At 35.5% G+C, this 16,762-nt stretch overlaps 1 protein-coding gene across 2 annotated transcripts in view; it reads left to right on the forward strand.

Moving 5' to 3' along the window:
- NRK (Nik related kinase) overlaps positions 1–16,762 on the forward strand; it is a 125,521-nt gene that overhangs the window by 89,930 nt on the left and 18,829 nt on the right. For both annotated transcript variants that reach the window (XM_013976175.2, XM_013976176.2), the window contains exons 17-22: positions 614–711; positions 1,961–2,322; positions 3,850–4,186; positions 10,871–11,057; positions 11,499–11,654; positions 14,305–14,448. In XM_013976175.2, the coding sequence (XP_013831629.1) occupies positions 614–711; positions 1,961–2,322; positions 3,850–4,186; positions 10,871–11,057; positions 11,499–11,654; positions 14,305–14,448 (1,284 nt within the window). The remainder of the gene's footprint in view (positions 1–613; positions 712–1,960; positions 2,323–3,849; positions 4,187–10,870; positions 11,058–11,498; positions 11,655–14,304; positions 14,449–16,762) is intronic.

Consider the following 16,762-nt stretch of genomic DNA (forward strand, 5'->3'; position numbering starts at 1 on the left):
GGACAGTGCAGATACTGAACATTTCTGTTACTGCAGAAAGTTGTATTGCAGAGTGCCTCTATAGAAAGGCTCACAGCTTTATAAAAAGGGCTAAGATTTGTCACTTTTTAGTTGTTTATGTCTCAACTGTATTGCAGTACTTGAGGATATATCTGAGTGGAAATTGGGGGATTAAGACTGAAGAGTCAACTCTCCTCTTGAAATTTTTGTTTAAACTATCATCTTCTATACACCATTGGGCTCTTTTTCTACTGGTTATTAGGGGAGGCCAGAAATACCACCAGCCCTTACTGTTCTTGATGCATTCTCTTCTTCTCATGGGACTATCTGCATACCAGTCTTACTATGTACCTTTTTACACAAAAATATTCAGCAAGTATATATTTGATATTAAAAACAAGAAAGCCATGTAGGTCTAACAGAACAAACTTTGAGTCTCTCTCTACCTGTGAAAACAGAACATAGGATCTTGGCCCCATAAGAATTTATCAAGTGATCTCTCCTGAATGGAAAGAGGCTACAAGAATACCAAGAGATTGAAGTGGTTCACTATAAAAATGAAGATAATGGTTGTGATTACCACTGTTACTAATGTCTTTTTGGCATTCTACAGAATCTTCTTCTGAGGAAGCAAGTCCTGTGATCAGGAGGAGGTCTCAGTCATCACCACCTTATTCTACCATTGATCAGAGTTTGCTGGTTGATATTCATGTAGGTTTCCATCTTAACTCTTAACATATTTCTGTTTGTTCTCTTTAATCTTCAATTTCTTTTGACTTACATATTTTCATCTTCATTTGAGGGAAAGGTTAAAGCATTGAGTTTTTAAATTAATCTTTCAAATATAGATTTCTATTGGTATGTCAGCATGCAGAATATGAAATCTAGAAATGACATTTGATATGTAAAAACATTTAATTGATCATAAAATATTTTATTTTCACATTCTAATATCAGAATATATTTGAGAGAGGAGAGATAAAAAAAGCTGCTTGTAGAAGCATTAGCTCAAATTAAGTACAGTTTAAATGCTTATTTTTTGTCTAATATCATTTCTTAGAAGATGAGGCAATACATAAAAATTAAAAAAATAGTGAAAAATGAAATGCCTTCTAATTTCATAAATAAAAAGGCCTTCTAATTATTTATGATTTAATGCTTTCAGATTATTCTGTTTTATTCTTGTAATTACCTCTACCCTACTATACATACAGCCCTTTCAGATTGCTCAGAGATTGCTTATAGGACATTATGTGTATATGTGTGGGTGTGTGTGTGTGTGCATGTGTGTGTGTGTGTGTTAGTCACTCAGCTGTGTCCAACTCTTTGTGACCACGTGGACTGTAGTCCATGGGATTTTACAGGCAAGAATATTGGAGTGGGTTGCCATTTCCTTCTCCAGGGGATTTTCCCAACCCAGGGATTAAACCTGGGTCTTCTTCATTGCAGGTAGATTTTTTTAAGGTAGATTTATGTTGGTTTGCTTCTTAGAAGTGTTTGCATTACTTTAAGATAATCTATGTTGTATAAAACTAGAGTGGAGAAATTAACACATCAATTTTAAGAGCTATGTATTAATCCCAATATCAATGGATAAAACAAAAGGAAAATAGTGACACTCTTCTGTAGAGTGTCAAATCATCTGTCTTCTTCTCCAACACCAAAACACTCTTCTGCAAAACAAAACTAGAATGTCTAGTTCTCAGCAGGTAAGTAGAGCTAATTAAAAACAAAGTGAGTAAATTTTGCCCTGTGTGATCTAGAAAGGCCATTAAGGATCACAGCCTGAGATTTGGGTTTTGGTGGCTCATCCTTAAAAAAATGTTGGCTCTACCTAATGAGTGAACATCTTCATTTCAGTTGAAAATATATTTTAAAATATTGTCAGCTTGGAAGCTTTCCAATCCAGAAGAAAATGAAAGGCTACTAGAGACTACATTAACCTTTCTTGTGCACACAGGTTCCAGATGGATTTAAAGTAGGAAAAATATCACCTCCCGTTTACTTGACAAATGAATGGGTAGGTTATAACGCACTATCTGAAATCTTCCGGAATGACTGGTTAACTCCTGCACCTGTTGTTCAGCCACCTGAAGAGGATGGTGATTATGTTGAGCTTTATGATGCTGGTGCTGATACTGATGGTGATGATGATTCTAATGACGCTTATGAAGATAGTTATGACCATGACAATGGCAGTGATGAGTTGAATGACCAGGTTGATCAGGCTGATGTTGTTGGTGAAGACCGTGATGATGATGACAATGATGAGGTTATTGATGACAAAGGCAATAATCCTGATGATGCTTCTAGCTGGCCAAGGTTGGTTTTCTTGGATTATTTGCATTGTCCATGTTTTATAATTTCAGAACAATTTGTATCTTTGGTTTACCTTTAAAATTTATCACCAGGAGGGTGAATGAATTACATTTGCATATTGGTAAATGGTTGATTTTCAATAATAGATTTTTTAATTATTTTATTAAAAATTATTTTAATGCAAAACACTTAATTTTGCATTTCTTTTAATATTATATTTTATTAACATTCAACTCTTTGTTAAGTTCTTTATAACTGGCATTATCTGGGTGTTTCTCTTAAAATTAATGCTACTAATCATTCTGCCCTGTAAAATACAATGAGTGTGATAAATGGGGTGACAAATTAAGTAGTGTGCTTCTTAATAATTATAAGTTGAAGCCCTGATGTTTAGGGCTTTAGAGAACAAAGCCTCTAAATTTGTTGAGCAAATGTGATACTCACTTGATAGTTTTAAGCTCCAACTTACTAACATCCTTGAGACTCTGAAAACTGCTGTAACTGAATTCAATGCTCATTTAGTTTTATCTTCTTATAGAGTAGCTACTCAAAGTGATAATATTTAGTGAAGTATTGTTTTTGGCATACCACCAGTTCTTTGCTATATATATAGTTACTTGGTCCTGCTTTATAAACAGCCAATGTGTTCTTATTTTAAATTTGCTTATGGTTTGTATTTAAACTGCTCTTAAAGATGATTCATTAACATAGTATATTTTTGTATTTTTAGAAAAATAACAGTGGGAAAATTGTTTGCTTTATAATATTGAAATTAATATTTTGTTTTGTTAATTTTCAACTGTTACTGGGGCTTTATATGACAGAACAGACTACAGAGTATTCAACATTTTTTCTTTTTTTACCAACTAAGAAAACTACCAGGAATTCTAATCTCAAATTCATTTGCTTTTAGAATTATCATAGTTACTTATTTATGTTTTCTCTTATGCAAAAGATTATTGAGACATTTTGCTAAGCTTGGTGGTCCTAGCAAGTAATTAAGTGACTGTATTAACTAAATGAGATCTATATTACTGAGCGTCCTGGTGATAGTAGTAGAAAAATCAATGAAAATCTGTTGTAGAATGGATGATACACATGTTAGAAGATCAAGGCATGTGTTTAAATTAACATAAGTTAAATATAAGAAATATTCAAATATGTTGTGGTTGAGCCAAAAATATGGGCTTGATCATTCATGTGGCTGTGAAGTTGCTAATGTATGAAATAGTCTATGATTTAAGAAAAAAATATATTATTGCTGCTAACCTAATATATGTTCCTAATACGTCCTTTTCCATCTGTCATGCAAATTTAGCCAGGGAGTTGAAAGTGACTATGATAATTCAGTATTAAGATTGACAGGACATAGGGACATTTTTCATATCTATATCATACCAGTAGTGTTCACATAGAGCAAAAACATTTCTGGAGATGATACATATGTGTTAGTCAACTTAATTTTGTTTCACTTGTTGACATTTATTTTCATTGGGTGACTTTCTATCATTAATTGAATCTTGTTATCAGGCCAAGCTGTGGCAGAGGCAGAAGCTACAAGCAAGATGGTAAAGATGGAAGTGATAGAGGAGAAGGATCTTTCAGCGGCTATGGAAGTCAGAGAGTTAATAGAAGCCATGGAGGAAGCGCAGCCCGTGGGGACGGTGCAGCCATTGGAGACCATGAAGAACACAGAGCGAATGTAGGCAGTGGAAGAAGAGGCAAGGAGGGTAATGGAAATGAGGGAGTCAGTGGAACCAATGAAGAAAGTGAAGCCCAAGAACTGAATGGAGGAGAAAATTGCTCAGAGACAGATGATCCAATATTGGAGAGACCAGCATTCCAGGAATTTGAACATCAGCTAGAGGTAATACACCATTTGAAAAGGAGAATGAATTCATCTCCTTGTAAATGCATTTATTCATGTGATATGTCATATTTCCAGCCACTACAAATATATTTTAAACTTCTATTCCAAAGTCTTAAACATTTTAAATTATATCTATAGATACATCTTTATTTCTTCTAATTTGGATGCTTCCTATTTTCTTTCAAGAACAAAAATATCTTCTTTGTCCACCTTTATTACTCAGATCATATGCTTGGGATCAGTTCAGTTCAGTCACTCAGTCATGTCCAACTCTTTGCGACCCCATTGACTGCAGCACACCAGGCTTCCCTGTCTATTACCAACTCTCAGAGCTTACTCAAACTCATATCCATCAAGGCGGTGATGTCATGCAACCTTCTCATCCTCTGTCGTCCCCTCCTCCTCTTGCCTTCAATCTTTCCCAGCATCAGGGTCTTTGAGTCAGTTCTTCGCATCAGATGGCCAAAGTATTAAGAGTTTCAGCTTCAGCATCAGTCCTTCCAATCAATATTCAGGACTGATTCCTTTAGGATTGACCTGTTTGATCTTGCAGTCCAAGGGACTCTCAAGAGTCTTCTCCAACACCACAGTTCAAAAAGCATCAATTCTTCAGCGTTCAGCTTTCTTTATGATCCAATTCTCATATCCATACACAACTACTGGAAAAACCATAGCTTTGACTAGACGGACTTTTGTCGGCAAGTAATGTCTCTGCTTTTCAATATGCTGTCAAGATTGGTCATAATTTTTCTTCCAAGGAGCAAGCATCTTTTAATTTCATTGCTGCAGTCACCATCTACAGTGATTTTTGAGCCCAAGAAAATGATCTGTCACTGTTTCCATTATTTCCCCATATATTTGCCATGAAGTGATGGGACCAGATGCCATGATCTTAGTTTTTTGAATGCTGAGTTTTAAGCCAGATTTTTCACCCCCCTCCTTCACATTCATCAAGAGGAAATGGCAAATGGAGAAGGGAATGAAGAAGGAAATGGAGAAGGAAAAATGGAGAACTCCATGAACAGTATGCTTGGGATAGTGTCTCTTAATACATACATTTTTTCTGGGAGAAAAATTTTTTATTGTGATAGAATAAATTTTTTATTGTGATAGAATACACATAACAGAAAGTTTCACATTTTAACTATTTTTAAGTGTACAGTTCAATGGAGTTAAGTACATTCACAATGTTGTACAACCATTAATACTATTAATTTCTGGAGATTTTTTATCACCTCAACCAATTAACTCTCCATTATCCCCCCAAGTTCCCAATAACCTCCATTCTACTTTTGTATAGGTACCTTATATGAGCAGAATCATACAATATTTGTCTTTTTCTGTCTGTCTCAGCATAATATTTTCAAGGTTCATCCATTTAGCATCATATATCAGAATTTCCTTCCTTTTTAAGGCTTAATAAATAGTATGAATATATCACATTTTGTTTATCCATTCATCTTTTGATAGACACTTGAGTCATTTTCATCTTTGGCTGCTGTGAACATTGCTGTACAAGTATCTGTTATTGGAGCTGCAGTTTTTAGTTCTTTGATCTGTATACCTAGGAATGGAATTATTAGCTTGTATTTTAACTTTTTGAGAAACTGTTAACAGACAATTTAAATGGAAGTAATGTACTGTGTTTAGACAATGATTTTGACATTCAAAAAACATTTACTGACTTTATAGATAAGTTTAAAAATACTCAAGTAGCTTCACAGATGGTAGATAAATAGGAATTATCACAGAGATTTCTTGAAACATGTGCTATTTGAAATAGTTCTTGGCAAATGTGGAGTATTGGATATCTGAACAGAGCTGAGATTACAGACAGAAGAATTATCATGCCAATTTACTTCCCCAGCCCATTGTCCTATCATACAAAGTAACTTAGAAGATGCCTTGCTCTTTCATGAATTAATGACCCTATGCCAGCAATTTTCTCTGTCTATATGGCTTCCCCTTACCTCTTCTCTGCTTTTGAAGTAGTCATCCTTCATGACCCAACTCATACTATGTTTAATCCATCCTTGACAACTGTTCTTCACCTACTCATGCAGTCCCAGGGTCCAACCTCAGGCTTGGTTTGTGGTAGGCATACAATAATTATGGTAAGGAATCAAGGAAGAATCAACAAAATTAGAAATGAAAATGGAGAAATCACAACAGACAACACAGAAATACAAAGGATAATAAGAGACTACTATCAGCAACTATATGACAATAAAATGGACAACTTGGAAGAAATGGACGAATTCCTAGAAAAGTATAACTTTCCAAAACTGAACCAGGAAAAATAGAAAATCTTAACAAACTTATCACAAGCACGGAAATCGAAACTATAATCCAAAATCTTCCAACAAACGAAAGCCCAGGACCAGATGGTTTCACAGCTGAATTTTACCAAAACTTTAGAGAAGAGCTAACACCTATCCTACTCAAACTATTCTAGAATTGCAGAGGAAGGTAAACTACCAAACTCATTCTGTGAGGCCACCATCACCCTAATACCAAAACCAGACAAAGATGCCAAAACAAGAAAAGTACAGGCCAATATCCCTGAAGAACAGAGATGCGAAAATCCTCAAGAAAATTATAGCAGACAGAATCCAACAACATGTTAAAAAAAATCATGCATCATGACCAGGAATGCAAAGATTCTTCAATATTTGCAAATCAATCAATGTGATACACCACATTAACAAACTGAAAGGAAAAAAAACATATGATGATCTCAATAGATGCAGAAAAAGCCTTTGACAAAATTCAACATCCGTCTATGATTAAAAAAAAAAAAAACACCCTTCAGAAAGCAGGACCAGAAGGAACATACCTCAACATAATAAAAGCCATATATGATAAACCCACCGCAAACATTGTCCTCAGTGGTGAAAAGTTGGAAGCATTTCCCCTAAAGTCAGGAACAAAGCAAGGGTGCCCACTCTTACCACTACTATTTAACATAGTTTTGGAATTTTTAGCCACAGCAATCAGAGAAGAAAAAGAAATAAAAGGAATCCAGATTAGAGAAGAAGTAAAACTCTCACCATTTGCAGATGATATGATCCTCTGAATAGAAAACCCTAAAGACACCACCAGAAAATTACTAGAGCTAATCAACAAATAATGTTGTAGGATATAAAATTAATACACAGAAATCCCTTGCATTCCTATACACTAACAATGAGAAAACAGAAAGAAATTAATGAATCAATTTCATTCACCATCACAATGAAAAGAATAAAATATTTGGGAATAAATCTACCTAAAGACACAAAAGACCTATATATAGAAAACTATAAAACACTAATGAAATAAATCAAAGAGGACACAAATAGATGGAGAAATATACCATGTTCATGGATTGGAAGAATCAATAGGGTGAAAATGAGTGTACTACCCAAAGCAATCTATAGATTCAATGCAATCCCTATCAAGCTACCAACGGTATTTTTCAGAGAACTAGAACAAATGATTTCAATTTGTATGCTGCTGCTGCTAAGTCACTTCAGTTGTGTCCGACTCTGTGTGACCCCAGAGACGGAAGCCCACCAGGCTCCCCCGTCCTTGGGATTCTCCAGGCAAGAACCTGGGAGTGGGTTGCCATTTCATCTCCAATGCAGTAAAGTGAAAAGTGAAAGTGAAGTTGCTCAGTCGTGTCCGACTCTGTGCGATCCCATAGATGGCAGCCCACCAGGCTCCTCCATCCATGGGGTTTTCCAGGCAAGAGTACTGGAGTGGGTTGCCATTGCCTTCTCCACACAATTTGTATGGAAATGCAAAAACCCTCAAATAGCCAAAGCAATCTTGAGAAAGAAGAATGGAACTGGAGGAATCAACCTGCCTGACTTCAGACTATGCTACAAAGCTACAGTTATCAAGACAGTATGGTACTGACACAAAGATAGAAACATAGATCAATGGAACAAAATAGAAAGCCCAGAGATAAATTCATGCACCTATGGACACCTTATCTTTGACAAAGGAGGCAAGAATATACAATGGAGAAAAGACAATCTCTTTAACAAGTGGTGCTTGGAAAACTGGTCAACCACCTATAAAGAAAAAAACTAGAACACTTTCTAACACCATACACAAAAATAAACTAAAAATGAATTAACGATCTAAATGTAAGACTAGAAACTATAAAACTCTAGAGGAAAACATAGGCAAAAAACACTGAGATAAATCACAGCAGGATCCTCTATGACCCACCTCCCAGAGAAATGGAAATAAAAGCAAAAATAAACAAATGGGACCTAATTAAACTTAAAAGCTTTTTCATAATGAAGGAAACTTTAAGCAGGACGAAAAGACAGCCTTTAGAATGGGAGAAAATAATAGCAAATGAAGCAACTGACAAAGAATTAATCTCCAAAATATACAAATAGCTCATGTAGCTCAATACCAGAAAAACAAATAACCCAATCCAAAAGTGGGGTAAAGAACTAAACAGACATTTCTCCAAAGGAGACATACAGATGACTAATAAACACATAAAAAGATGCTCAGCATCACTCATTATCAGAGAAATGCAAATCAAAACTACAATGAGGTACCTTCTCACGCCAGTCAGAATGACTGCTATCCAAAAGTCTACAAACAATAAATTCTGGAGAGGGTACAGAGAAAAGGGAACCCTCTTACACTGTTGGTGGGAATGCAAACTAGTACAGCCACTATGGAGAACAGTGTGGAGATTCCTTAAAGACCTGGAAATAGAACTGCCATATGACTCAGCAATCCCACTGCTGGGCATATACACTGAGGAAACCAGAATTGAAAGTGACACATGTACCCCAATGTTTGTCACAGCACTGTTTACAATAGCTAGGATATGGAAGCAACCTAGGTGTCCATCAGCAGACGAATGGATAAGAAAGCTGTGGTACATATGCACAATGGAATTTTACTCAGCTATTTAAAAAAATGCTTTTGAATCAGTTCTAATGAGGTGGATGAAACTGGAGCCTATTATACAGAATGAAGTAGGTCAGAAAGAAAAATACCAATACAGTATACTAACACATATATATGGAATTTAGAAAGATGGTAATGATAAGCCTATATGTGAGACAGCAAAAGAGACACAGATATGAAGAACAGACTTTTGGACTTTGTGGGAGAAGGCAAGGGTGGGATGATTTGAGAGAACAGCATTGAAACATGTATTTTACCATATGTGAAATAGATCACCAGTCCAAGTTCGATGCATGAAACAGGGCACTCAAAGCCGGTGCACTGAGACAACTCTGAAGGATGAGATGGGGAGGGGGATGGGAGGAGTTTCAGCATGGGGGACACATGTACACCCATGGCTGATTCACATCAATGTATGGCAAAAACCACCACAATATTGTAAAGTAATTAGCCTCCAATTAAAATAAATTAAATAATTTAAAAAAGAAATCAAGGGAGGAAGGAAACAAAACAAACAAACAAAAAAAACAAGGAAGGAAGAAACTCCCTAGATGATTTCCAATGGGAAAGCACTATCAGTAGAAAGGAATCAGATGATTTCCAATGGGAAAGCACTATCAGTAGAAAGGAATCTATGTCTGCCTGCCTGTCTGTCAGTCTATCTACTTGTCTTTCTATCCACCCATATGCTCATCCATCCTAGTAGGTAGCTCTTACCTACCTACCTACCTACCTACCTACCTGCCTACCTACTTATCTTAATTAAAGACATTAAAACAAGATGTCCTGGCATGGTTTTCACAGCACCCTTAGGTATCTCCAGTTATCTTAAGAAATGTTTTAAACATTTGCAGAGAGAATAGATCTTCCTTTCATTTTAAAAGGACATGTTGCCATATAACATTTTTATGGTAGGAAAGGTCATAAAAACAAGTTTTTGATAGGACAGGATAACTGTATCAATGCCAAGAATCACTGTTTATACATAAAAGAAATGCTTATTGGCAAACAGGCTTACCAAAAAGAATTGGTATGTTTTTCCATCGGATATGGCATCCCACATAAATTCTGTCACATTTTGTGACTTTATTCTTGTATTTCTTGTCTGTAAGTCAATAGAATCTAGCTAGATCTTCACTGAAGCATTTTTGCACTCTGGAAATTGTGTTGGTTGATTTTCTATCATTAGCTTTGTCCTTTGACAAAATGAAATTGAATCCAGCACAATAGTACTTTTTAGTTTTTTCATGCAGCTATTTAAAATAATGTAACTGAAAGCATAAGCTTTGGAATCAGACAGACTTTGGCATCAAACTTTAATCCCCCAAATTATTTATATTACCTTGAATAGATTGTTTAACTTCAATAAGCTTTAGTTTCCTTATAAGTAAAAGAGAGATAATCAAACTTACTTTTGGTGTTGTTGCAAGAATTCACAACAATCTGTAAATAAGATGCCTAACAGGATATCTGATGCACAGTAAAATTTCCACAAATTTTAAGTCCCCAAATTATATAGCTGAGGATTTCATGCTCCATGAATTTCTGTTCTGACATCAGTTGTCTCAATATAAGTTAGTTCTTTCTTTTCTGCTAACATTATTGAGTTCTATTGGTAAATGTGGGTTTTATAAGGATCAAGAATTACAGATGTTACAAAATTTGCATTCCCTCTTTCAAGTAACCCCTAGGCATCTTACATTTCTCTCACTGTTAATTTCCTAATAAAGTCAAAATCAATTTTTGATCATCTTTTAGGAGGCAGGCGGTAGAAGTGAGGCCTCAAATGCCATTGCCCCAGGTGCTGCACCCGCAGTACCTGATGCTGAGAACGACACTGTGGACATATCAGAAGTATCAACAGAATCAGGTTTCTCTGCCAGCCACTCATCTCCCTCCAATGATTCTGAAAGGACTGCAAATGCTGACTTTGCCAGTGCCATCTGTAAGTGTATTTAATATAATCTTCAAATGCTTCAGTCTGTTCCATATTAAATACAGTTTTTGACCACTGGTTCATTATCAGAAAAGAATCAAGTCATTCTAATACTCAGTTGACATAAATTCAGATGGATTTTTAAAAAATCTACTCTTCACTAAATCTTTATAGCACCTAAATTCGAACTGTAATTGAGAAATTGGCTCCCTCATCTGGATTTCATTTGATATCTAATCACAGTAACTTGAAATGCATTCATATACAGAAATATATTCTGTCTTGATTTATGTCATCTGATGATTTATGAATTATAGAAATGATAACTCCATAAAAAATAAAATACAATAAAAGAAAAGGAATTTTTCTAAGCTGTGTCTCATTTGTAAAAACACTCAAGTGCATATGGTATACACACTAATAAATTCTCTCAATATCTTCACTTCACAGTATATGCTGGATTAGTGGAAGTACCTGAGAAATCATCTAAGCGACCCTCTGACGTTAACGTTAACCCATTATATGTCTCTCATGAATGTAAAAAACCACTAATCCACATGTATGAAAAGGAATTCACTTCTGAGATCTGCTGTGGTTCTTTGTGGGGTAAGTTTGATTTCTTAAAACTGAAAAATAAAATGTACTGGAACATTTAGCAAAAAAAAAAAGAGTACATTTTTATTTTATAAAAACTAGTGTAAGTGCACAGATATAAAATATGTATTTGCTATTGACAAACTGTTTTCAGGGCTTCCCTGGTGACTCAGATGGTAAAGAATCTGCCTGCCATGCGGGAGACCTGGGTTCGATCCCTGGGTTAGAAAGATCCCCTGGAGAAGGGAATGCTAACCCGCTACAGTATTCTTGCCTGGAAAATCCCCATGGACAGAGGAGCCTAGTATGCTACAGTCCATGGGGTTGCAAAGAGTCAGACATGACTGAGTGACTAAACACAACTGTTTTCAATTATGCATACATGCTAAGTCACTTCAATCCTATCCCTCTGTGCGACCCTGTGGACCATAACCCACCAGGCTCTGTCCAAGTGATTATCCTGGCAAGAATACTAGAGTGGGTTGCCATGCCCTCCTCGTTTCCAAGTATGTGTGTGTGTTTGTATATGTTATTAAACATACATATACACATGTATCTACACACAGAGAGAGTAGTTAACTTGCTTATTTATTTTCACTCAGTGCAGTTTGATGTTTGAATTACTCCCTCTCCTGTTCATTCTGTTTTTCTTTATAACCTGAATTAACTTTGCTAAAATATAAAATTGGACTAGGTTATAATTATTTGAAAATTCAAGCTTAGTATTTTTAATTTGTGATAGAATGCAATGTATAATACCTAGTGAGATTATTGCAAGAAATTTCTTCAAGTTCTTGTTTTTAAAATATCTTGAGGATTTGTAGACAAAATTCCTTGTATAATATCTTAACTTTGATAGACTTCTTCAGCCCTTTATTCCAGAAGAATTTTAACCACTTGGTAATTCTGAGACAATTTTTTACCTCAAGCCAGTCTGAATCATAAATGAAATAGAATAAATTAATGCAAGGAAGTGAAAAATCCAAAATAAATGCCAACCTCCAACCTGCAGTTTCATAGATTTTGCTTAACGTATGACTGAACAGGGGACAGAATTTTAAATTAAAAATAGAGCAGTGTAGCAAATATTATAGTTTTGCGGGGGGAAAAAAAAAGCCATCCTCAAAGTTCTACTAATGTAATGTATCAGATAACAAGAAAGCAAAGTTTATTTCATTATCATTTATGTCTAATAACCCATTTTTATAACTTGTGGTTTTATATTTTAAAATATAAAAGATAGTAGTAGTATGTGTCATCATGGTAGAACAAGATGCCCCAAATGGCCACTTCTGGTGTCTCAGTCCCCAGGGGTGTCCCAGCTGCTTCATGCCTCTCCAAGGGGATTCTCCAAGATCAACAAGTGTGTCTGACCCAGGCACCTTTCAAACCACTGTGTCTGCCTTGAAACTTGAAGCATATGAGATTTTGTGCATGCCCTGTAAGAATAGAATTTCTTTTACTTATGGCCCTTCAGCTCTCCTGAAAATAAGCCCCACTTGATTTTCAAAACCAATTGTTCTAGGAGCTCATCTTCCCAGTGCCAGACCCCCGGGCTGGGGAACCCAATTTGCATCTTGGATGCCAAACTCCTTGGGAAGAACCTCTTGTTTATGAGTCATCAGCTCTTGAATATGAGTCTTTACTAAACTGCATCTCTGTCATTCCTTCCCATCTTGTTGTGGCTCCTTTTTTATGTCTTTAGTTGCAGAAAATTTTTCTGCTAGCCTTTAGGTCATTCTCATAGACAGTTGCTCTGTAAATAGTTGTAGTCTTTGTGTGCCCATGGAAAGAGGTGTGTTCAGAGTCTTTCTACTCCACTGTCTTGATCCTGACCCCCATTTGAAGTACATTCTGAATTTAGTTGAATCTGCTATTTTAGTCTTCTCATTCAGTCTTTAAAACAGTGCTTATATTTTAATGAATAGAGCCAGCACACAAGTAACAGAGTATAGGAATGTAAATACATGAAATAGGAACTAATTTTATAGACATTCAGCAATATAAGTTTTTTAATATATGCAAGAACACAGAATCACCCAATTTTAAAATAATTTGCATATAATTATTTAAAAGTATTAAATCCCTGTTATAGTTAGGAATGAGAAACCAACAAGAGGGAAGGGGTATATGTGTACCTATGGCTGATTCATGTTGAGGTTTGACAGAAAACAACAAAATTCTGTAAAGCAATTATCCTTCAATTGAAAAATAATTAATTTTGTTTAAAAAAAGACTATATATACTAGGCCTCATGAATATTTAATAGGAACTTTCAAAAGAGTTGACCGATTTTTGGGACGTTACTAAAAGGTACTAAGTTATACACAGAGTTCTATCTGTGTGATGGCATACCAGATACCAGCCAGTAGAATATTACCAGAGGGTGTTATTTTCTATATTTTAATGAAAATAAATTTGTTCTGTTAGTAGAGAGTTCCCTGTTACACAGAATGAAGTCAACAGTAGCTTAAAATGACAAACATCACCTTTACATAGATCAGCACACTGGAGGAGCAAAAGTATTAATATAAATGCAATTATAAAAATGTAATCTCCAATTAAAATAAATAAATTTATATTAAAAAATAAAATAGTAAATTAAAAAAAATTAAAATGTAATCTGAGCTAATATAGCACTTTTCTTTTTGTATATGAACAGGAGTGAATTTGCTGTTGGGAACTCGATCGAATCTGTATCTGATGGACAGAAGTGGAAAGGCAGACATTACTAAACTTATAAAGAGAAGACCATTCCGTCAGATTCAAGTTGTAGAGCCACTCAATTTGCTGATTACCATCTCCGGTTTGTTTAAGAACTAAAATTAGCTGAATCATTATGCAGATTAATTAGGTGGTAAACTGGGCTAAAGACTTTCTCAAGTGAAAGTGTTCCTAGGAAAGCACTGTAAATATAACTTTAATTGGGACACCAGGCTTTCCTACTTGTATTTTCTTAACTATTTACAATTTAAACTTCTGACTCCCCTTTGATGTCTGGATGTTTGATTGCAATGTACCTCTTCTATGTCAGGGAAAGGAAAAACCATGCCATTTGCATCCTATGAGGTCGTCTCTCAGTAACCATGCACAACTTTGGAAGTCACAGCTTCAGCCACCCATGCACTCACCACCACAGAAACCTCCACTATATACCTTTCCTGTCATGTGTTAGAAGCAACAAGGAACAAAGAGGCCAATAACTGGATAAAAATGAGAGTCTGTTGTACCTACCACAGCCCTATAATAAGGGTCTACAGATAGGGCTCGTAACAGGAATGGATCCTCTATTCTTCCCACATAGTAGCTGAACTTTTTAGTTTGGGTCAGTCAGAGCCTGAACCTTGGAATATGAGAGATCAAGTATATGGATGTTAAAAATATTGTGATTACTAAACAGTACTCGGTATCAGGAAAGCACTAACATTAATGCTGACTTTAGGCAAAAAACTATTCTTGAAAGATTGGGAAAAATGTTAAATGTTTTAACTGTAGAATAAAATGATACTAATCACAGTAATTTTTGTGTGCTTATATACTTCCTGTCTATACCTAATATGATATTGCACATTAATTAATGATTATGTATAGTCCTAAATATGATTAATGTTGCTTTAAGTTTTGATTAGAGAAAATCCCCTAGAAAAATATACCAAAGTATCATGATTTTTTAAATCGTTTTTCTTGGCCATTCATTTATAATTGTTTGAGGCACACGGAAGCAACATTTAACTTTTGAATACATCTGGATGGCTTGCAGGCTGCACATCTGGATAACAGATTTCTTTTTATCCAGCTTTCTCTAACCCAAATATTCTCTTTTTATTACTGAAGTTTCTCTTAAATGTGGATTATTTTTGCATCAGATAGTACAGAGAATGTTAGTATAGAAAGATACCTGATAGTTGGGAGCTCAAATTTATTATTTGAGAACAGAATGACAATAGATATAGATACTTAAATTCTAACACTGCTAAAAAATGTGTAAAAATATGTTTAAGATTACATGAATAAGAATCTTATTGTTGGGCCTAGAAATCTTATAGTCTAAAACTGACTATAAAGTCACTATATATGAAAATAAATGTGTGGTTAATAATGGCTTGTTTTTCTGAAAGAACTGTAAGAATTTGATGGGATTTACAATTAGAAATAGCAAGAAGAGATAAGAAAGCCTTCCTCAGCAATCAATGCAAAGAAATAGAGGAAAACAAGACTAGAGATCTCTTCAAGAAAATTAGAGATACCAAGGGAACATTTCATGCAAAGATGGGCTCGATAAAGGACAGAAATGGTATGGACCTAACAGAAGCAGAAGATATTAAGAAGAGGTGGCAAGAATGCACAGAACTGTACAAAAAAGATCTTCATGACCAGATAATCATGATGGTGTGATCACTCACCTAGAGCCAGATCCTGGAATGAGAAGTCAAGTGGGCCTTAGAAAGCATATATGAGACAGCAAAAGAGACACAGATGTATAGAACAGTCTTTTGGACTCTGTGGGAGAGGGAGAGGGTGGGATGATGTGGGAGAATGGCATTGAAACATGTATAATATCATATAAAAAACGAATCACCAGTCCAGGTTTGATGCATGATACTGGATGCTTGGGGCTGGTGGACTTAGACGACCCAGAGGGATGGTACGGGGAGGGAGGAGAGAAGGGGGTTCAGGATGGGGAACACATGTATACCTGTGGCAGATTCATGTTGATGTATGGCAAAACCAATACAATATTGTAAAGTAATTAACCTCCAATTAAAATAAATAAATTTATATTAAAAAAAAAAGGAAAGCATCACTACGAACAAAGCTAGTGGAAGTGATGGAATTCCAGTTGAGCTATTTCAAATCCTGAAAGATGATGCTGTGAAAGTGCTGCACTCAATATGCCAGCAAATTTCGAAAACTCAGCAAGTGGCCACAGGACTAGAAAAGGTCAGTTTTTCATTCCAATCCCAAAGAAAGGCAATGCCAAAGAATGCTCAAACTACCGCACAATTGCACTCATCTCACATGCTAGTAAAGTAATGCTCAAAAATCTCCAAGCCAGGCTTCAGCAATACGTGAACCATGAACTTCCAGATGTTCAAGCTGGTTTTAGAAAAGGCAGAGGA

The sequence above is a fragment of the Capra hircus genome (assembly GCF_001704415.2).
Source record: "Capra hircus breed San Clemente chromosome X unlocalized genomic scaffold, ASM170441v1, whole genome shotgun sequence".
Lineage (NCBI taxonomy): Eukaryota > Metazoa > Chordata > Mammalia > Artiodactyla > Bovidae > Capra > Capra hircus.